The sequence below is a fragment of the Grampus griseus genome, assembly GCF_964374135.1.
Source record: "Grampus griseus genome assembly, chromosome: 1".
Taxonomy (NCBI): domain Eukaryota; kingdom Metazoa; phylum Chordata; class Mammalia; order Artiodactyla; family Delphinidae; genus Grampus; species Grampus griseus.
Genome location: NC_139017.1, coordinates 139,389,819 through 139,412,138, shown reverse-complemented (window position 1 = coordinate 139,412,138; position 22,320 = coordinate 139,389,819). Strand labels below are relative to the sequence as shown.

The 22,320-nt window shown below is 41.3% G+C and overlaps 1 protein-coding gene across 1 annotated transcript in view; it reads left to right on the top strand.

Annotated features, from left to right (window-relative positions):
- Positions 1 to 7,047: 7,047 nt before the first annotated feature.
- The window catches only part of ZYG11A (zyg-11 family member A, cell cycle regulator), a gene marked incomplete at both ends in the record, with an annotated part of 58,110 nt that continues 42,837 nt past the window's right edge, over positions 7,048 to 22,320 (top strand). The window contains 2 exons of the mRNA XM_082650091.1: positions 7,048 to 7,137; positions 21,568 to 21,733. Coding sequence (XP_082506217.1) covers positions 7,048 to 7,137; positions 21,568 to 21,733 — 256 coding nt within the window. The remainder of the gene's footprint in view (positions 7,138 to 21,567; positions 21,734 to 22,320) is intronic.

The window sequence follows — 22,320 nt, the reverse complement described above, 5'->3', positions numbered from 1 at the left end:
TTATTTATTAGTTTTGGCTGTGTTGGGTCTTCGTTGCTGTGCGTGGGCTTTCTCTAGTTGCCACGAGCAGGGGCTACTCTTCGTTGCGGTGCGTGGGCTTCTCACTGCGGTGGCTTCTCTTGTTGCAGAGCACGGGCTCTAGAGTGCACAGGCTTCAGTAGATGTGGCACGTGGGCTCAGTAGTTGTGGCTCGTGGGCTCTAGAGCACAGGCTCAGTAGTTGTGGTGCACGGGCTTAGTTGCTTTGCGGCATGTGGGATATTCCCGGACCAGGGCTTGAACCCATGTCCCCTGCATTGGCAGGCGGATTCTTAACCACTGTGCCACTAGGGAAGCCCAGCTTTTCTTAACCTTTTATTGTCTCCAATAATTCACTCAATACTAACATGGTATTACTATGGGCCATACATACTGAGGAAGATAAATACCTCTGGCCAATATTTAACCAAACAAGTTGTTGAGCTGTGTTGTCTATAGCCTATCTTCAAAAAGACAAAATCAAACCTTCCAACATTCTTCCCCTCCCCCACCCTTTCTCACAGTTTTTATGATGTAGATCAACCCAGTCTCTTGGCTAAATTTAAATTTCTTCCTTTCCTCCTGATTATCTTTCCATCTTCTATTCCCCATTCTTAATCTGCATCATAAGACTCCAGTGCACAGCTCTGAGTAACTGCATAACTCCTCACATTGAGAAGAGTAGGTGAATGGCGGAAACCATGAGCACTCACATTAATCATTTTTGTCTTTTTATAATTTAAGATTCTAATGCAGTCTGAAAATTCAGCCTATAAAAGAGCAAGTCATAGGGTGGGCGTATTGACTGAGCTCTTGGCTTCCAGAAACCAGACTTCACAGCAGGTTTGGGGAAATGATACCAGTGACCAGATGTTGCAGATGAATGGCTTACTCCTGTGCATTCAGTATGACAGCTGTTTAAAATCATCTTGCAATGACTCAGTCAAGGACTGTCACTAGAGAGTGTCTCTCCTAGACTGTGATGAGGCAATAAGAGCTAAGAACAAAAAAACAAAAAAAAAGCCCTCAGCTCTCCTGTTACTTTACATAAAAACACATTACAAAAGGAACTGTTTTGGGGCTTCCCTGGTGGCACAGTGGTTGAGAGTCCGCCTGCTGATGCAGGGGACACGGGTTCGTGCCCCGGTCCGGGAAGATCCCACATGCTGCGGAGCGGCTGGGCCCGTGAGCCATGGCCGCTGAGCCTGCGTGTCCGGAGCCTGTGCTCCGCAACGGGAGAGGCCACAACAGTGAGAGGCCCGCGTACCGCAAAAAAAAAAAAAAAAAAGGAACTATTTTCAATGACATATCTAGAGTGTGATTGTCATGTTTGAATGCGGAGATTAAGGAGTTACCAAACACATTTTCTACCTAATTCTTGGTCTCATCAATTCAGTCTTAAATAAAGCCCTTTCGAAACTGGATATATTATGAGTAATGAGTCAAGTGCTGTATTTAACCCTCAAACATCTTGTAAGGGAAGATAATTATCCCCTGTTTTACGAATGAGGGGAAGCCTAGTGAGGTCAAATGAGTTGCCTCACATCACACAGATAGTAAGTAGAGGAATTTGTAGATTAAACCTAGATACTGTTTTAACACCAGCGTCCCCACTCTGAAGAATGTTTGCTGCTTTGTACAATCTCAGTAGTGATGTCTTTGAATAAAAAGACAAATGTATAATCAAAAGCCCTCTGAAACTGGTTCATGAAATAAACCACATTATTGTTTGTGGGTACTAGCAATGGATTTAGAGTTTTCTCTTTTCAAGACCTATGGGAACAGATCAACTATAGTTTAGGATTTGGGGGTCAATCAATTACCACTATGCACCAAATTCTATTGTAAGGGGTCTACAGTTTCAAATAGCATTAGTTATTCAGTACATTCCAATGCAGTCAGAAAATACATCGAGGCAAGCACTATGCTAAGCATTTTTTTTTAATGTATATTTTTTCAACTAAGCCTTGCAACAGCCTTGTAAAGAAGGTAATCATGGGCTTCCCTGGTGGTGCAGTGGTTGAGAGTCCGCCTGCCGATGTAGGGGACACGGGTTTGTGCCCCGGTCTGGGAAGATCCCACATGCCACGGAGCAGCTGGGCCCGTGAACCATGGCCGCTGAGCCTGTGCGTCCGGAGCCTGTGCTCCGCAACGGGAGAGGCCACAACAGAGGGAGGCCCGCGTACAGGAAAAAAAAAAAAAAGGTAATCATTACATTTTATGGATAAGGAAATTGTGAGGTATTAAATAACTTTGTCAAGGTCACAAGTTATTAGGTTTCAGAGTCACACATGAGACTTGGGTCTGTCAGACTCTGAAATCTATGCTCTTAATCACTGTGCTATAAAGGGGAAAAAACAATTTTACCATTAAGGACAATCCCAAATCCAATTTAACCATTAAGGCCGTTCCCATGCACACTTTTGGCCTGTCTCAGAGAATGGAGACCATTGACAGCTTTCCAAGTTTATGACTTTCAACCTCACGGGCCCTCAGTGTCATTATGGTAGTGGCTCCTACAGTAAAACATAAGATTTTACAAATTTGGGGAGAAAATTTCCTCCCCCAAATAATGGGGCTAACGAGACCAACAACCCATGAAACTGATAGAGATAGAGGTTACTTCAATGTGAAAACATCTGAACATGGCTTATCTAACTAGTATAGAGCTTCAGGAGAGTCAGCTGCCACAAACCCCATTTCTAGGGAGGTCTCCAATCAGAGAGGCACTGACCTTGGGCATCAGGACATTTCCAAATAATTGTACAAACAACACTCATAACTTTCCATCCTTTGAAGCCCTGAACCAACTCCCCTGTCTTACTAAGCCAGGATGTAAACCTTTCCCCATAGCTGTACGAGGAGTTACTTTCTATGTAGGATATTCCACTGTGTGTAATAAATTTTTCTCTGGTTTATCTGTTCTCAGTTAATTTACAGGTCTCCTTCCACTTCCAACAATCGGACCTAAGTTGGTAGAGGAGTTTTTCCTCCCAACAGGGTTCACAGTAAGTTCATTTAAAAAAAAAAAAAAATCTTTAAAACCAATAAATAGGAAGACATAATGTCAGAATAAAGGACAGTACTTCAAGTGGATGCATGTAGTTTTATATGTATCACTTGTCCTTATTTTACTCATTTTGATGCCCACCTGTGATAAAGACAACAAGAGTCTTTGGATCAGCCTTAGGGAACCATTTCCTTAGTTAATTTGGTTTCCCAGGAGTGGTTTCTCTTTCTTCAAGTTCACTACTTCAGTGTGTTACCTTTTACTAATTAAGTTAGTAAAGAAGGAGACTAGTCAAGAGGCTGCTCTCTGAACTCTAGGCTGCCCCTCCCTAAATAGAGGCAACTGATGATTAGGGCCATTGATGATTTGTACTCCTCTGTGGTTCCAGTTTCTTTGTTTCCTAAGCAGGCTATGATAATACAGGTTTTACTGCTGATCACTACAGTAGGAGAAATAAACCGAATCTACAGACATAGATAAGACAAAGACTTAGTAGCTAGTCTTTGTGTTTCTGATGCCCAGAAAGAGACAAAGACTTGCTCAAAGTCACAGAGCTTCAAATAACCCTTAGAAATCATCCTGTCTACTTGAGAACACAAAAATAACACATGGGGTGTTAGACAATCTCTTAGTTTTTGAAATTCTGCAAGTTTGGTATTATTCTTTATTTAGCTCACTTTCCAGAAGAGGAAACTGAGGCTCATAGGTTAAGTAACTACCCAAAGGTAAGGTGGAGATGGAATCTGAATTCAGGCTTTTTTGACATCAGAGCTCATGACCTTTCCCCTATACTTCATGCCAACAAAGCTAAAGAAATTTTACAAAGTCCTTAAAGATATCCAACCACGATTTAAAGAAATCTTGACTCTGGTTTCCTAATTTCATTTCAGAAGTTTAATTTCTTGAAACTTCCCAATTTCTATGTTTCTGCACTATCCTTCCCCTACCTATTCAGAGTTTTCAGGAAAAGGGTGGGGCATGTCAGTGAAGGCTCTCTAAAGGAAGTGACATCTCAGTGAGATCAGAAGGATTAATAGGAATTACTTAGTAGGGGGAGGTGGCATGGACAACAATGAATGTGCAAAGGTACATTTCTAGAACTGAAACAATTTCAGTACCTAATTTTTTTTAAAATTTATTTTTGGCTGCATTGGGTCTTTGTTGCTGTGTGTGGGCTTTCTTTAGTTGCAGCGAGTGGGGGCTACTCTTCGTTGTGGTGTGCGGGCTTCTCATTGTGGTGGCTTCTCTTTGGTGCAGAGCACAGGCTCTAGGTGTGTGGGCTTCAGTAGTTGTGGCTCGTGGGCTCTAGAGTGCAGGCTCAGTAGTTGTGGCGCGTGGGCTTAGTTGCTCCGTGGCATGGGTCAAATGGGTCACTTGGGTCAAATGCTGCTGAACAAATAAGATGAGAGAGGAGTGACAACTGAATTCAGCAACTTTGAAGTTGACAAGAACGGTTAGTAGAGTGGCAGAGGTGAAAGAAAATGGTAAGAGAAAAATTGGAGACAGCAAGTGCAGACCACATTTTGGATAAGTTTTGCTCTAAAGGATGGAAGAGATGTGAGGGCAATACCTGAATAGGGAAATTAGGTCAAAAGAAGTGTTTTTTTTTTTTTTTTAATTATGGGAAAAATATCAGCTGGTGGGAATGATCCAAGAAGGAGGGGGAAAAATGATAATTTAGGAGAAAGAATGTTGCTGGATGATGTCTTTGACTAAGCAAGGGAAGATGAGATCTATTGCACAAGTCCAGAGTTGGCCTTAGATAAGGGTATAAATAGTTCATAGTAATAGGAGGGAATGCAAAGACAGAGAGCCTATACTGGTAGGTGGGTAGATGTGATGGGGGGAGCTTGGAATGTTCTTTTTGATTCTTTTCTTTTTTCAGTGAAAGAGGAAACTGACAGTATGGTTGGGGGAAGAGGTGTTGGAGAGTTGACAGAAGTTAGGAAATAGTCCGTTTAATGTACTCTAATATAAAATAAAAATTAAATTTAAAAAAGTATACCTGAAACTAACACAACATTGTAAATCAACTATAGTCCAATCTAAAATAAAAATTAAATTAAAAAAAGAACATTGATTGGATTTGGATTTAGAAAACTCAACTTTGACTCCCAGGTTTTCCACGCATCATGTAGGTAAAATTTAACTTGTCTGCTCAATCCCTCAGGTAGTTCAGTTTCTCTATGGGTAAAATGGAGATACCTAAGGCCTGGGATTTCTATTTGTATGAGGATTAAATAAAAGAATAAATGTGAAAGGAAAGCATTTTGCAGTTATTTGAACTTGAAAAATAACTTTAACATTTGAATCCACTTATCAAGGACTTGTTTCATTACTCATTTTCATGTGTTTTACATAATCTTTTTTTTTCTATTTTTTTTTTTTTGTCGTGCAGCTGAGGGATTTCAGTTCCCCTACCAGGGATTGAACCTGGACCATGGCAGTGAAAGCGTGGAATCCTAACCACTAGACCACCAGGGAACTCCCTACATACATTATCTTATTTAATCCTTATATTAACCCTGTGAGATAAGGCATTCTCATCCCATTTTACTGATGGGGAAGTTGAGCTTCAGAGAAATTAAAAACCTTGTCCAAGGTTCACAAGTTAGTAGGTGGCTGAGCAGGCATTCCAAAGCAGGATTCAAATCCAAGCCCCCTACTCTCAATAACTATCCTTTTCCAAGACATATTTTCTCTTAAATTAGCTAAAGTGTACTAATTCACTACTCTCTCTCAGGGTTTCTTTCTTGCAGCAGGTTAGAAGGGTCTTCTCCATACTTTTTAGGTCACAAGAAAGCTGAGCAGTTCAGTTTGTGTACTTACTAGATCAGAAGTGGTTTTGATATTTGATTCATCCAATGTCAGTAGAAGGTGAAACAGAGGTCTGATATAAGAGAGGTGCTGTTGCCAGATGTGTAGGAGAAAGGACTTTAAAAAATAGATTTCAAAATGTAGGGGCTTCCCTGGTGGTGCAGTGGTTAAGAATCCGCCTGCGCTGCCAATGCAGGGGACACAGGTTCGATCCCTGGACTGGGAGGATACCTCGTGCTGCGGAGCAACTAAGCCTGTGCGCCAAAACTACTGAGACTGTGCTCTAGAGCCTGTGAGCCACAACTACTGAGCCCGTGTGCCACAACTACTGAAGCCTGCATGCCCTAGAGCCCGTGCTCCGCAACGAGAAGCCACCGCAATGAGTAGCCCCTGCTCGCCGCAACTAGAGAAAGCCTGTGCCCAGCAACGAGGACCCAACACAGCCATAAGTAATTAAAAAATGTATACAATCAGCCCTCCTTATCCACGGGCTCTCCATCCCTGGATTCAACCGCTATGGAAGATGTTCAGGAAAAAAATTCCATAAAATTTCAAAAAGCAAAAGTTGAATTTGCCAGTACCAGCCACTATTTACACAGCATTTACATTGCATTAGTATAAGCACTCTAAAGGTGATTTGAAGTATAGTGGACAAGGTGCCTAGGTTATATGCAAATGTTACACCATTTTATATAAGGTACTTCAGTTTCAGAGGATTTGCATATGGTGGATCCTGAAACCAATGTCCCTGGGGACACGGAGGGCCCACCACATTCTATTTCCCAACTCCACAGAGCTGGTCCATGGCCATGCCTTTGACCGGCGACAAGAATGTGGTACCTAGCCCTATGGTGTCGGTTGGAGGGAGACGGTCTCAGAGGGATGTGTAGGAGTTGGGCGAGTGGTTCGGAAGGCTTAAGGTTGGTCTCTGGAGCGTCAAAAAGGCGGAAGAAGGGCTGTTGGGCCCTCAAGGCGTGGAGGGGTGGTCGGCCCGGTGTGGGTGGGGAAGGCCGTCCTGGGGGCGGGGTCTGCGGCGGACGAGTGCTTTACAAAAGCCCAAACCTTCCGCAAGAGCGCAGAGTGCCTGCCCGCCGAGCGGGCGCTGTTCAGCTGCTTTCCGGTGCCGGTCGAGACCACCTCTCGCGGGATCCGGGCCCGCTCGACGGCCGCTCTCTCCTCGACGCCTCTCCGGCGGGGCTCGCCATGGTTCACTTCTTGCACCCAGGCCTCTCGCCCCGGACTATCGTCCCTCCGGACGCTCATAAGGACGACCTGGGCTGCGGCGTAGCGCAGGTGAGCACCGGGGAGGGGGAGGGGGGAACGCGAGCCTAGGTGGGACGCCAGGCCCCTGGCGAGCACGGCGAGTCGTCGGGAACTGTGTTGAGGCACTTGTTGGCTCGTTTGACCGACGCGGGGGTAAAGTCTGAAGAGGCTGAGCCCCCTGCCAGGCTTCTATCTTTTATGGGAAGTGCATGCCGGAGAAGAGTTTTCCTCCCAGGGCGTCCCAGCCTTGGAGCCGAGCGAGCAGACCCTGCGCAGCTGAGAGGAGGGGCGGCGGGATGAGTCCCGCCTCCCGCGTGACCTTGGGCGAGTCCCCTGCTCAGGTCTCTGATGCTCAACTGTGCCTGCGAGGGCGGCAGCTATTTTGCAGGGTGGTGTAAATGTAGACGTAAGTGCTGGGCATGGCTTTAGACTTGGCCCGTAGTAGACGGTGGCGCTTTTTGTCATGATGCACCCAAATGCCTCAAACCTCGACCGTTCCCCGTGTGTTGGGGATCTGTTGCTTCCCAGAGGCCGTGACCTGTCGGTCCCGGGATCGTTAACAGGAAAGACCTTCTGAGCCCGGCGGGGGGCACTGGAGCCCGGAAGACTGAAATTCCTTAAATTCCACGTGTTTGTTTCCCTCTCTTTTCCGTCGGAATGCCTGTTAGACTAAACTGCGTAAAATGCAAACCAAAAGAGTTTGTATTTGGCGCCTACTGTGTGTCAGGTATTGCATTTCTAGAGTAATCTCGGATTTTTTTGTAGGCATTTTACTGGTGTAGAGGGAAATTGAGAACCGTTCCTTGACTTTCTAATGATCTGGAGCCTGACATCAGTTGTTCTGATGTCAGACTCCATGTTCTACAACATCCCAAGGGCTACCGCTCTTAGAACTCAAAATCTAATGAACGCTCAACCCACAATTAGTATGGGGGGGGGGAAGGAAGTATCCTGATTGAGGTTGTACTTTACACGCTGACGCCGTGTTGGCTTTTGTGTCCTTCAAAGATCTAGCCTGTATTCCTGTAGACCCTTTTGGACTCACTTTTGAAAGCTGCCTAAATAATTTGTAAATTTGTTTGTAGCTAATGGAAAAGCTGCGTTTTTAATGTATGTACTGATACAGCGTATCAAGCACATTTTTTGTTGGCGCTGACTGGAATTGAAAAACAAGGTTTTCTTTAGAAAAGTGATCAGACTAATAATCCATTTTCTGTCTGGTTCCATACTGTACTGTGTACACTCGTTTTTTTGGTTAAGATTTTATTTTTAATTAATTTTAAAAGTTGTACAATGCATGAATACTTTTCCTTTAGATATATTTCTCTATGCTGTTTTTAATTTTATTTAGCAGTGTTTTGTAGTTTTTGGTGTAAAGGTCTTTTACATATTTTGTTAAATTTATCCCTGTTTTTGGTAGTACTGTAAATACTTTTTTTTTTTTTTTTTTTTTTTTTTTGCGGTACGCGGGCCTGTCACTGTTGTGGCCTCTCCCATTGCGGAGCACAGGCTCCAGACGCGCAGGCTCAGCGGCCATGGCTCACGGGCCCAGCCGCTCCGCGGCATGTGGGATCTTCCCGGACCGGGGCACAAACCTGTGTCCCCTGCATCGGCAGGTGGACTCTCAACCACTGCGCCACCAGGGAAGCTCTGTAAATACTTTTTAACAGTTTATAATTTGGGGGGTATATTGATCTTGTATCCTACAACTTCGCTAAAGCCACCTATTTTCTCCAGTTTTTTTAAGATTTCTTAAGATTTTCTTTACAATCTGTCATCTGCAAATAAAGGCAGCTTTACTTATTCTCTTTCAGTCTGTGCTTTTTATTTTCTTTTTTTTAAAATGCATTTTCTAGGACCTTTTGTAGAATGTAGAAGTGGTGAGAATAGACATATTTGTATTGTTCTAGATCTTTCACCTCCAAGTATGATACTGGCTGTAGGTTTTTCCGTTAGATGCCCTTTGTCAAATTAAGGAATTTTTCTTTTATTCCTAGTTTAATGAGTTTTTTTTGTGTGTGTGGTACGCGGGCCTGTCACTGTTGTGGCCTCTCCCGTTGCGGAACACAGGCTCCGGACGCGCAGGCTCAGCGGCCATGGCTCACGGGCCCAGCCGCTCCGCGGCATGTGGGATCCTCCCAGACCGGGGCACGAACCCATGTCCCCTGCATCAGCAGGCGGACTCTCAACCACTGCGCCACCAGGGAAGCCCTGTTTTTGTTTTTTTGAATCATGAATGTGTGTTGAATTTTGTTCAGTGCTTTTTCAGCATTTAATAAGATGTTTTTGTTCTTTATTGTGTTAATGTGCTGGATTTTATTGATTGTGAATTTAACTTTACATTCTAGGAATAAACACCACCTGGTCATGATGTATTATTTTTATATATCGAAGAATTCTATTGCTAATATTTTTGAAATATTGTTTATGTCCATGTTTATGAGGCAAATTGCTCTTTAAAAATATTTTATCTGGGAATTCCCTGGTGGTCCAGTGGTTAGGACTCTGCGTTTTCACTGCTGTGGGCCCGGGTTTGATCCCTAGTCTAGGAACTAAGATCCCACAAGCCACGCGGCAAGGGCAAAAAAAAAAAAAAAAATTATCTGGTTTTAGTATCTAGATAATGTTGGCCTTAAAATATGAGTTGGGAAGTGTTCCCTATTCAGTTTTTTGAGTTTGTGGGATATTGGTATTATTTATTCCTTAGATGTTTAACAGAATTCACCAGTGAAACCACTGAGACTTTAATTTCTTTGGGGGATTTAAAAAAAAAATTTATTTTATTTTATTTTTTAATTTTTATTTTATATTGGACTATAGTTGATTTACAATGTTGTGTTAGTTTCAGGTGTACAGCAAAGTGATTCAGTTATACATATATCTATTCTTTTTCAAATTCTTTTCCTCTTTAGGTTATTACAGAATATATTGAGCAGAGTTTCCTGTGCTATACAGTAGGTCCTTGTTGGTTATCTGTTTTAAATATAGTAGTGTGTTATGTCAATCCTAAACTCCCAATTTATCCCTCCCCCTGAGGGAAGGTTTTAAACTATATCTACTTCTTGGGGGAAGTGCTCATAAATTTTGATATATTGTTAAAAATACTTTATAAGTACTGTTAAGAGTCCTTCTTTGACCCATGGGATATTTAGAAGTGTACTGCCTAATTCCCAAATAGTTGGGGATGTTCCACATATCTTTTTGTTCAATGCAAATACATTGTTGTCAGAAAACATGCTCTATGATTTCAATCCATTTATATTTATTGAGATTTGTTTTATGGCTCAGATATTATCTATCTTGGTGCATGTTCATGTGCACTTAAAAGGAGTATGTGTTCTGTAGTTGGGTATAGTATTCTATGAATGTCAGGTCAAGTTGATTGAGAATGTTAATCTATATTCATTTTTTTTTTTGGCCACACAGTGTGGCATGCAGGATCTTAGTTCCCCTACCAGGGATCCAACCTGTGCCCCCTGCAGTGGAAGCGCAGAGTCCTAAGCACTGGACTGCCAGGGATTTCCCAATGTTAATCTATATTCTTATTCATTTTCCATCTACTTGTTTTTATCAGTTGCTGAAGACAAGTGTTAACTTCCAACTGTAATCATCAATTTTTCTGTTTATTCTTTCAGTTTTTACTTTATGAACTTTGAAGCTGTTAGTAAGTGCATATACATTAGGAATTATGTCTTCTTGATGAATTCATCCTTTTATCATTATGAAATGTCCATCTTGATTTCTGATAATATTCTTTCCCTGAAGGCTTCTTTTTCTGACATTAACATAGTCACTCCAGGGTCCGTATGGTTAGTGTTTTTTAAACAATGCTGTGTTGTTTAAAGCCCATCTCTTGTAAACAGCAGGCTTGCTTTTTTAATCCAGTTTGACAATCTGTGCCTTTTAAATTAGAGTAAATATAATTATCAAAATTGTTGTGTTTAAGTTGCTGTTTGTGTTCTATTTGTCCTATGTGTTTGTTGTCATGTTTCTCCTTTGCCTGGCTTCTTTTCAACTGAGTATACACATATATATTTTGTGGCCATGCTGCGCAGCTTGCGGAACCTTAGTTCTGCGACCAGGGATTGAATTTGCACCCTCAGAAGTGAAAGCATGGAGTCCTAACCACTGGACTGCCAGGGAATTCCCTCAGTTGAGTATTTTTAAAGTTTCATTTTATCTCTTCTGTTGACTTACTAGTTCTGTTCCTCTCCTTTCCCTGCTCCACCCCAACTCTCTTTAATGGTCACTCAAAGATAGCAGTTTTTTAAATGTGGACTCAAGACCTCTGGGGTCTCTAAGACTGCATTCTCTTTCATTAAGTCACACATTAATGAAATTTGCAAAAATGTAAAACAGTGCTGCCGTTGTCACTAAACTTTTAAAAATTCTTTTTGAAAATATAGCTGTTTTAAAAAAATGTTCTTTCTTGGGAATTCCCTGGAGGTCCAGTGGTTAGGACTTGGTGCTTTTACTGCCGAGGCCAGGGTTCAATCCCTGGTCTGGGAACTAAGATCCTGCAAGCCACACGGTGTGGCCAAAAAAAAAAAAAATGTTCTTTGTGTCAACATTTGATTTTTATTTTAACTTTTATTATTTCTAAATGAATTAATACATATTTTAAAGATTTCTTAGTTTTAATGCAGAAAATGTTGAAAGATGTAATACAATTTTTAAGAGTATAAAGGGGTTCTAAGTTTGAGAGTCACAGCTCCAGGTTTTAAAATATACATGTTTGACTTACCACAGTCTACTTTTAAATATATCGCTTCACCTTACAACAGTATTCTTTCATTTTCTAACCTCTTTCCTGTACTTTGTACTTTTGAAATAATACATTTTACTTCTCCATGTTAGAAATTGCACAATATATTGTTTTTACTTTTTCTTTGATCAATCAATTATTTCTTAAAGGAATTAGGAAATAAGAAAAAAAGTCTGAAAATGTCTTTATTTTACTTTTATTTCTGAAAGATATTTTCATTGCACTTAGTTTTTCTTTTTTTTTTCATATTTATTTATTTGGCTGCACTGGTTCTTAGTTGTGGCATGCGACATCTTTAGTTGTGGCATTCTAACTCTTAGTTGTGGCACATGGGATCTAGTTCCCTGACCACGGATCAAACCTGGGCCCCCTGCATTGGGAGCGTGGAGTCGTAACCGCTGGCCCACCAGGGAAATCCCTGAAAATGTTATTTCATTGTCTTCTGGCTAGTATTGCTTCTGATGAAAATTTAGTGGTCATACTTCCTTTTTTTTTTTTTTTTAAACTGTGTCCACATTACCTCTGGTTCCCCCCTCCCCCAGTCTTAAGGTTTTTCTCTTTATTGTTGGTTTCTAGACATTTATTATGTTGTGGTATCTTTTGTTTATTTCACTTTGGGTCCATTTTTGCTTCTGGGATCAGTGGGTTTATATTTTGTATCTAAAGTCAATATTTTTTGACTTTTTAAAAAAGAAAGCTATTAAGTTTGTTGTTCTTTGTACCTGGTGAATTAACTGTGTAATTCAATAAATATTACACTGTAAAATAATTTCATAGATTCCAAGTGTAGGACATTGTCCTCCTTGACCATTATTTCTTAAAATATTTTTTCTTCCCCAATAACTCCTCTCTTCTGGAGTTTTAATTATACATTTGTATTAAACTGCTTAAGATTGTGCCTTGGAGTTCTATGATTCTCCACTTTTTTTTTCCCAGACTTTTTCTGTTTCAGTTTAGATAGTTTCTATTGCGCTACCTTCAACTTCACTTATCTTTAATTTTGTAGTATCTAATCTGTTGATAATATCATCTAATGTGTTGTTTACATTAAATAATGTATTTTTCAACTCTGAAAGTTCCATTTGGGTCTTTTTCAGATTTTGCACTTCTGTGTTGAGATTGCATATTTATTCCCTCATTATATTCATATTCTCCTCTATATCCATGAATTATAATATCTGTTTTAAAGTTCTTGTCTGCTAATTATGTTATTTCTGGGTTCCTTCCTCCCTCCCTCCCTTCCTGGCATTGCGCAGCTTGTGGGATCTCAGTTCCCTGACCAGGGATTGAACCCGCACCCTAGGCAGTGAAAGTGAAAGCACGGAGTCCTAACCACTGGACCTCCAGGGGATTCCCTGGGTCTGTTTCTGTTGACTAATTTTATTTTCTGTCCTGATTCTTACCATATTTTATTGTAAGCTAAACTTTATGGATACTATTGTATTTAGATTTTTGTCGTCTTCCTGAGTCAGGCCTATATGTGAGGTTTTTAAAACAGATTTTTTTTTAGGGGGGACCATGCCTTGGGGCATGCGGGTCCTTAGTTCCCTGATCAGGGATCGTATTCGTGCTCCCAGCAGTGGAAGTACATATTCCTAATCACTGGACCGCCAGGGAATTCCCTGAGGTTTTAATTTTTAAATTTTTGTTCAATTATTTTTTAAAAATTTATTATTTATTTATTTTGTCTGCATTGGGTCTCAGTTGCAGCACACATGATCTTTTTTTTTTTTCTTTTTTTTGCGGTATGCGGGTCTCACTGTTGTGGCCTCTCCCGTTGCGGAGCACAGGCTCCGGACGTGCAGGCTCAGCAGCCATGGCTCACGGGCCCAGCCGCTCCGTGGCATGTGGGATCTTCCCGGACTGGGGGACGAACCCGTGTCCCCTGCATCGGCAGGCGGACTCTCAATCACTGCGCCACCAGGGAAGCCCACACGATCTTCATTGAGTCATGCAGGATCTTTCATTGCCGTGCACGGGCTTCTCTCTAGTTGTGGCATGCAGGTTTTCTCTCTCTGGTTGTGGCACAAAGGCTCCAGGGCACGTGGGCTCTGTAGTTTGGGGCACACAGGCTTTCTTGTTGAGACGCTCAAGTTCAGTAGTTGTGGCATGCGGGATCCTAGTTCCCTGACCAGGGATCGAACCCTGGTACCCTGCATTGGAAGGCGGATTCTTTTTTTTTTTTTTTTTTTTTTTTTTTTTGCGGTACGCGGACCTCTCACTGTTGTGGCCTCTCCCGTTGCAGAGCACAGGCTCCAGACGCGCAGGCTCAGTGGCCATGGCTCACAGGCCCAACTGCTCTGCAGCATGTGGGATCCTCCCGGACCGGGTCACGAACCCGTGTCCCCTGCATCGGCAGGCGGACTCTCAACCACTGTGCCACCAGGGAAGCCCAGAAGGCAGATTCTTTACCACTAGATCGCCAGGGAAGTCCCCACTGAGGTTTTTAAAGTGCTATTGTGGGGAATTCCCTGGCAGCCCAGTGGTTAAGACTCTGCGCTCCCAAGCGCAGGGGGCACGGGTTTGATCCATGGTTGGGGAACTAAGATCTCGCATGCCACATGGTGTGGCCAAAAATCAAATCAAAAGAAAACAAAAATGCTATTGTAAATTTTTTAAATTTAATTTTCCAATTAATTGTCAGTTGTATATAAAATGCAGCTTTTGTTTTGTTTTGTTTTTTTACCTTGTACCCATTAAAGCATGTTCATTAGGAGAGTTATATAGTACTGTTTATATTTTAGAAATGATGAGTCTAAACTCTGGGTAGAGATGGATTGGAAAAGGATTAAGAGTGAAAGTAGAGAAACTAATTTGCAGTTTTTTAGTATTCTAGGAAAAGATATGGTAGTGACTTGGATTAGAAATTAGTAGTGGAGCTAGAAAGAAGGGGATGAACTAGAAATTTATTTGGGAGGTTTAACAGTCATACTCACAGCAGGAAATAGATGACACATTCAGAATAGGGATAATTTAATGAGAGTTTAATTAAGGGACTACTTCCAAAGATAAGGGAGAGGTATGGAAAACCACAATAATATACTACTCAATGTCCAGTAACAGTAGCTATTGCCACCCCTAGGCCCAAAGGACCTCTCAGAAGGAATATCTTAGTTCATCTGGGCCGCTATAACTAAAATACTGTAGACTGGGTGACTTATAAACAACATAAATTTATTTCTCACTGTTCTGGAAGCTAGGAAGTCCAAGATCAAGGTGCTGGGGATTTGGTGTCTGGTGAGAGCCCAATTCCTGGTTCATATACATCTTTTTACCGTGTTCTCACATGGCAGAAAGGACAAGGGAACTCTCTGGGGTCTCTCTGATAGGGGCACTACTTCCATTCAGTGAGGGCTTCACCCTCGTGACCTAATGACTTCCTGAGGTTCCTCCCTCCAGATATCATCAAATTAGAGGTTAGATTTCAACATAAGAATTTTGGGGGGACTTTCCTGGTGGTGCAGTGGTTAAGACTCCACGACCCAATGCAGGAGGCCTGGGTTCAATTCCTGGTCAGGGAACTAGATCCCACATGCTGCAACTAAGAGCCTGCAGGCCACAAGTGAAGGTCCCACTGGCCTCAACTGAAGATCTCACATGCGGAACTAAAGATCCCGCATGCTGTAATGAAGATCTTGCAGGTGGCAATGGAGATCCCGCGTGCCGTAAGTAAGACCTGGTGCAGCCAAATAAATAAATAAATATTAAAAAAAAAAAAACTTCAGAAGAATGCAAACCTTTAGTCAGTAGCAGGAGAGAGGACTGATTTTAGAGGAGTGATGAGGGAGACATAGCCAGCCCAGGGTACTTTAAAAGAGAAAGAGCTGGGGAAATTATCTGAAGTGATTCCACACAAGTCACCTCAGAGTAGAGGTAGAGAAGATTAAGGAGTGGGTCTGGGTGTGAGGTAGGTAGCAAATGGAAGATGTCTGGCACAAGTAGAACCAACAGGATTTGCTAATTTATTGGATGTCTGTCTTGTGTGGGATGTTGATTAAGGGTAAGGAAATGTCAGTAAAGATTAAGCAGCTGAGTAGATGTGATGCTGTTTACTGAGTAGGGAAAGACCGGGGAAGTTCAGTTTCATACATGGTGAGTTTGAAGTATTTGTGACACAGTTAAGTAGATATGTCAAGGAGACAACTGGTTATCTAACACTGTGGCTTAAAGAGAGATCTGACCTGGAGGTAGTAATCTAGAATTCATTGGATTTATAGATAATATTTAGAATCATGTAATCAGTAGTTAGATATTATAGAGGCAGAATCGTTAGTCATTAGTGGTCTTGATGGGAAATCGATCTCTAAAACATGCTACTGATTTATAAAACAAAAACCAGTAACAGAATACTGTAGTATAATTCTATTTATATAAAGTTCAAAAACATGCAGAACTAAACAGTATTCAGGATAATGATTACCTCTGGGTGAAGGGATGAGGAGTAGCATCAGGGAAGGGTATATAAGGAACTTCAAAAATTTGGTATATTCTATTTAAGCTGTGTGGTGAATACAAGAATGTTTTAAAAGTATTTATATATATATATTTTACTGTGTTCGAGTTCTTTTTATTTTTATTATTTATTTATTTATCTATCTATTTATTTATTTATTTGCGGTACGTGGGCCTCTCACTGTTGTGGCCTCTCCCGTTGCGGAGACAGGCTCCGGACGCGCAGGCTCAGCAGCCATGGCTCACGGGCCCAACCGCTCCGCGGCATGTGGGATCTTCCCAGACCTGGGCACGAACCTGTGTCCCCTGCATCGGCAGGCGGACTCTCAACCACTGCGCCACCAGGGAAGCCCCCTATTTATTTATCTTTAACATCTTTATTGGAGTATAATTGCTTTACAATGGTGTGTTAATTTCTGCTCTATAACAAAGTGAATCAGCTATACATATACATATATCCCCATATCTAAAAATATTTATATTGTTTTATATTTTATTATATTATTTAAATATTTTACATATGTTCTAAACATCTTTTATATGGATTTAATCTTTACTGTATTTAAAAAATATTTATTTGCTTTTGCTGGGTCTTTAGTTGCAGCACATGGGCTCCTTAGTTGTGACATGTGAACTCTTAGTTGCAGCATGCATGTGGGATCTAGGTCCCTGACAGGGATTGAACCCTGGCCTCCAGCATTGGGAGCACGGAGTCTTAACCACTGCACCACCAGGGAAGTCCCCTTTACTGTATTTTGAAAACGAGGCTGCCATGTCCAATAATATGGCAAATAATGTCATAAAGTCTTAAAAGGAAATATTCTGGATAAAATATAACAAACACTTTCAAATGCAAAGTAAGGAAAATCCCGAGCATCCCCACCCAATTCAAAGAAGCTGGAAATCACCACTGTAAGCAGGCCCTAAAATAACCAAAGATTAGAGACTAGACATTTGCCAAAAGCCGGCGGGAAGTTTGAATGGAGACTGTGAACTGTAATATATACATATATATGTGTATATGTAAACATGGGTTGACAAAGCCTGGTCATACTTCAGTGAAATGGTAGGTCTAAAACAATCTGCTTATGGGAAAGGGAAACAGGGAAGCATGTCAGTTTTGGCTTGGATTTTGAGTGAGAAAAATATGTCCTAAAAATTTGCTATGACAGGTCTGTCCTCATACAGACTAAGGGTTTTCACTGACATTTCTAGCTTGGTTCAGGAAATGTGTAGCTGAGAAATTATCAAAATGGCCCCTGGTGATGCCCCTAAGTAAGTAGCATTTAGCATAATCTCTCTGATGTGACATATCTTCTTCCCAGGCTTCACAGGAGTCTAGTAAACTCTCACTAAAGATTAGCTCATGGACTTCCCTGACAGTCCAGTGGTTAAGACTCTGCGCTCCCAATGCAGGGGGCACGGGTTCGATCCCTGGTCAGGGAACTAAGATCCTGTATGCCGTGCTGTGTGGCCTTAAAAAAAAAAAAAATTAGCTCACAATCTTAAATTATAAAACATGAACCTCTATGATTAAGAGTCAACAGAGGGACTTCCCTGGTGGTCCAATGGTTAAGACTTCGCCTTCCAATGCAGGGGGTGCAGGTTCAGTCCCTGGTCAGGGAGCTAAGATCCCACATGCCTCACAGCCAAAAAACCAAAACGTAAAGCAGAAGCAATATTGTAACAAACTTAATAAAGACTTTAAAAATGGTCCACATTAAAAAAAAAATCTTAAAAAAATCAACAGAATCAATAACTAACAGAATTAGATTCCCAGGGACTTCAGAAAATGGTATTACCAAAACAGTATAAAATAAGTGTATTTAAAATTTATTAAAGAAATAAAAGATGAAATAAAAATGAAAAAAGAACAATATACAATTCAACAATGAAGAACTAAATGCCACAGAATAAAGAAATAGTAACCTGGAAGATAGAGCTAGAGAAATTACCCACAGGAAGCAGAATTTCCATTTTCACATGGGCATATGAACCAATTCTGGGTATGAGACCCAAGTAAAAGTCCGCTGAGACTGTTTCAGGGAATTTTTTTGCTTCGTTGGCTCCTTTCTGACATGAATTCTGAAATGGCGAGGATTTGGAGCAGTTGAAACTCTCATATGTTCTTTTGGGAATGCAAAATAGTACAGTCACATTCTAAGAACGGGTTAGCACTCTGTTATGTAAAGTTAAATACATGCTTAACATGTAGGAAGTGTTGAATTCCAGGGACCCAGGAATCCCATTTTTAGGTAACTACCCAAGAAAAATGAAAACTGTGTTCCCACAAGACTTTGTGAATAGTTATAGCGGCTTTATTCAAAATTGTCAAAAACTTCAAGTAATCCAGATGCCCTTCAGTTGGTGAATAAAGAAATTGTGGTATATTCATTGCAGTGGAATGCTTCTCAGCAATAAAAAGGAACAAATTACAAAAACATGCAGCAACACAGATGAATCTTTGTTAAATGCATTATGCAAAATGAAAGATGTCAGATTCAAAAGGCCCAGTTACTTAATGATTCTACTTATATGACACTTTGGAGAAGGCAGAACACTGGGGACAGAACGAAGATAAGTGGTTGCTTGGGGTTGGTGGGAGGGATTGTCTGCAGAGGGACACTAGAGAATTTTGGGGTCATGGAACTGTTCTATATCTTTATTATGGTGGTAGTACACGACTGTATGCATCAGTCAAAACTCGTTGAACTAACTACACCAAAAAGTAATTTTTTTGCTATATGTAAATTAGACCGCAGTTAAAAGAAAAACAAAAATGAATAACAGGATAGTGATTACAGTGTGCAGAGTAAACTTACTGAAGAAATATGGTTGAAGAGGATGTGGGGGTCAACAGAAGGCTTTTGTTTTTAAGGCAAATAATAGAGCATAAATTGTATGTTAAGAGTGATCCAGGGGCTTCCCTGGTGGCGCAGTGGTTAAGAATCCGCCTGCCAATGCAGGGGACACAGGTTCGAGCCCTGGTCTGGGAAGATCCCACATGCTGCAGAGAAACTAAGCCCGTGCGCCACAACTACTGAGCCTGCACTCTAGAACCCACGAGCCACAACTGCTGAGCCCACGTGCCACAACTGCTGAAGCCCGTGTGCCACAGCTACTGAGGCCTGTGTGCCTAGAGCCTGCGCTCTGCAACAAGAGAAACCACCGCAATGAGAAACCCGCACACTGCAACGAAGAGAAACCTCCGCTCACCGCAACTAGAGAAAGCCCACCACAGCAATGAAGACCCAACATAGCCAAAAATAAATAAATTTATTGGAAAAAAAAAAAAAGGGTGATCCATTTGATGGGAATTCCCTGGTGGTCCAGAGGTTAGGACTTGGTGCTTTCACTGCCTGGGCTCAGGTTCAGTTCCTGCTCAGGGTACTAAGATCCCGCAAGCTGTGTGGCCTGGCCAAAAAAAAAAAAAAGAATGATCCATTTGAGAAGGAGAGTTTGAAGATGTGCATGAATGAAGAAATAACAAGGAGGGGCTAAGGCAGGAGGGATGAAATCCAGCCAGCACACGTGGAAGTGTTGGTCTTTGCAAGGAGGTACATGTTTTCCATATAAGAGGAGACCAAGGAAAAGATGCATGCAGTTCCAAACTAAATTTGATGGTGAGGTGGCTTCATTTTTCTCACTGAAGTGAGTCAGATTCTGTTACCAGCATGAAATGGGTTTGAGGAACAAGTAGAAGGCATGAAATAATTCTTGCCTGATGGTGAGAAAGTGCCCTGTCTAAAGAGACCTTGAAGGATTTCCAGCTACTGAGGGCTCATTTGAAGTTAATGTTTATGAATTTTCCATGACATACTATGTTGTGTGACTCTTCCCCTCTTCTTCTTTTTTAAAAAATATTTATTTATTTATTTTTGGCTGTGTTGAGTCTTAGTTGCGGCACACAGGGTCTTCATTGAGGCATGTGGGATCTTTCATTGTGGTGCACGGGCTTCTATCTAGTTGTGGCCTGCAGGTTCCAGGGTGTGTGGGCTCTGTAGTTTGGGGCACGTAAGCTCTGTAGTTTGGGATACATGGGCTCTAGTTGAGGTGTGCGAGCTCAGTAGGTGTGGCGCGTGGGCTTAATTGCCCCGTGGCATGTGGGATCTTAGTTCCCTGACCAGGGATCGAACCCAGGTCTCCTGCATTGTAAGGTGGATTCTTTACCACTGGACCACCAGGGAAGTCCCCTCTTCCCCTCTTCATAGATGATTAGCTGCTGGGTGTTGCCATAAAAAAGGTGAATAGTGAAGTTCTTCCAGGAGAATGTCTTAGAGTGTAATGGAGGAGAGGGAACAAGGAGTTGAGGATATGTGTAAAGGAGTAATTTATACTTCGGACTATGGAGGGAATTTAATCAGTTAAAAGTGAGGTGGAGGTCAGTGAATGTATTGCATGTTGAAACCTTTGACAAAAATGCAGTCTCTGGCTAATCACTCTCTCTTCATGTCTGAGTGCCATACCTTTCAAATATATGTTTTTAAAAATTTATTTATTTGGCTGCACCGGGTCGTGGTTGCAGCATGTGGGATCTGTAGTTGCAACATGCGAACTCTTAGTTGAGGCATGTGGGATCTACTTCCCTGACTAGGGATCGAACCCAGGGCCCCTGCATTGGGAGTATGGAGTCCTAGCCACTGGACCACCAGGAAGTCCCTCAAATATTTGTAGAATGAACAAATGCTAGTCTCTTAGAGAAGATGTTTTACATCTGTCAGTTCTAATTCTTCTACAGCCTCCTGGGTATAGCAACCTTTTACAGTGTGAACACTTATGAGGGTGGGAATAGGCAGGCCTTCTTATCCTCTGGCATGTAGTAATCATTCAATAAATATTTATTGAATGAATGACCATGTGATTTCTGCTTGATTAGTCCCTTATGTTGTATGAAGTTGTCAGATTTATTGGATGTATTCCACACTAAACTGTTAGCTCCAAAAGGATTAGAACTATATCTTACTCATCCCTGTATTTTCAGTGGCTGGCAGAGAACAGGAGATAAGTGAAGGGTTGAGAGAACTTAATTTTTTTTAAAGATACAACAGAAGCTACAACAGATAGAAGTCTTCCATTCAGTTAATAGTTGGAATAAGGTAGTTTTATTACATATAAATCATTAGAGTGAGGAAAATGTATCTTAAGATATCCTCATTAAGTAGTTTGATGTATGGCATGACCACTTTTATGTTGTATTTTTATAGATGTGTTCTAACAAATTTCTTTGGGGGTTTGTTTGCTAGGAGGAGGCGTCTCCCTACTCTTTGGTCAACATCTGCCTGAACGTCCTGGTTGCTAACCTGGAGAAATTGTGTTCTGAAAGATCTGATGGAACACTTTGTCTTCCGGAGCATTGGAGTTTCCCTCAGGAATTAGCTGATCAATTCGTTGGGGTCATGACTTGGCAAGGTAATGATAAGGCTCCTTTATAGTGTACTTTTATAGCACTTTACTATTTGAAAAGCACTTTCACATATAATTCCTGTTTTGCTCCTCACAGCAACCCGGTGAGAAATACAGAAGTTATTCCCATTTTATTTGTGTGGAGGTTGGTTCTCCGAATCTTTCTGGGATCCCTTGATGGAAATTGTCTTGCATCTAGGCTTGCCCTGCTCTTGCTATAGTCTCATCCCATTCTTTTCTTTGTGAATATGAACCTTTAAATTTTTTTCCTTTACCTCCTATTGTAGTGGGGCTTTCAAAGAGCTATGTTTAATTTGCGATGTTACAGTTTTTTCTTAATGAAAAATTTTGGGGGGTAACACATTATTGAGATAAAATTCACGTACTGTATAATTCATCCATTTAAAGTATACAATTCAGTTATTTTTTTATTTTTTACTTTTTTAGTATATTCACAGATTTGTGCAGCCATCATCACAGTCAATTTTCATCACCTTAAAAAAAATCTCCTTATCCATTCCACCCTAATTTTAAGCAGTCATAATCTACTTTCTACCTGTACGGATTTGCCTTTTCTGAACATTTAATATAAA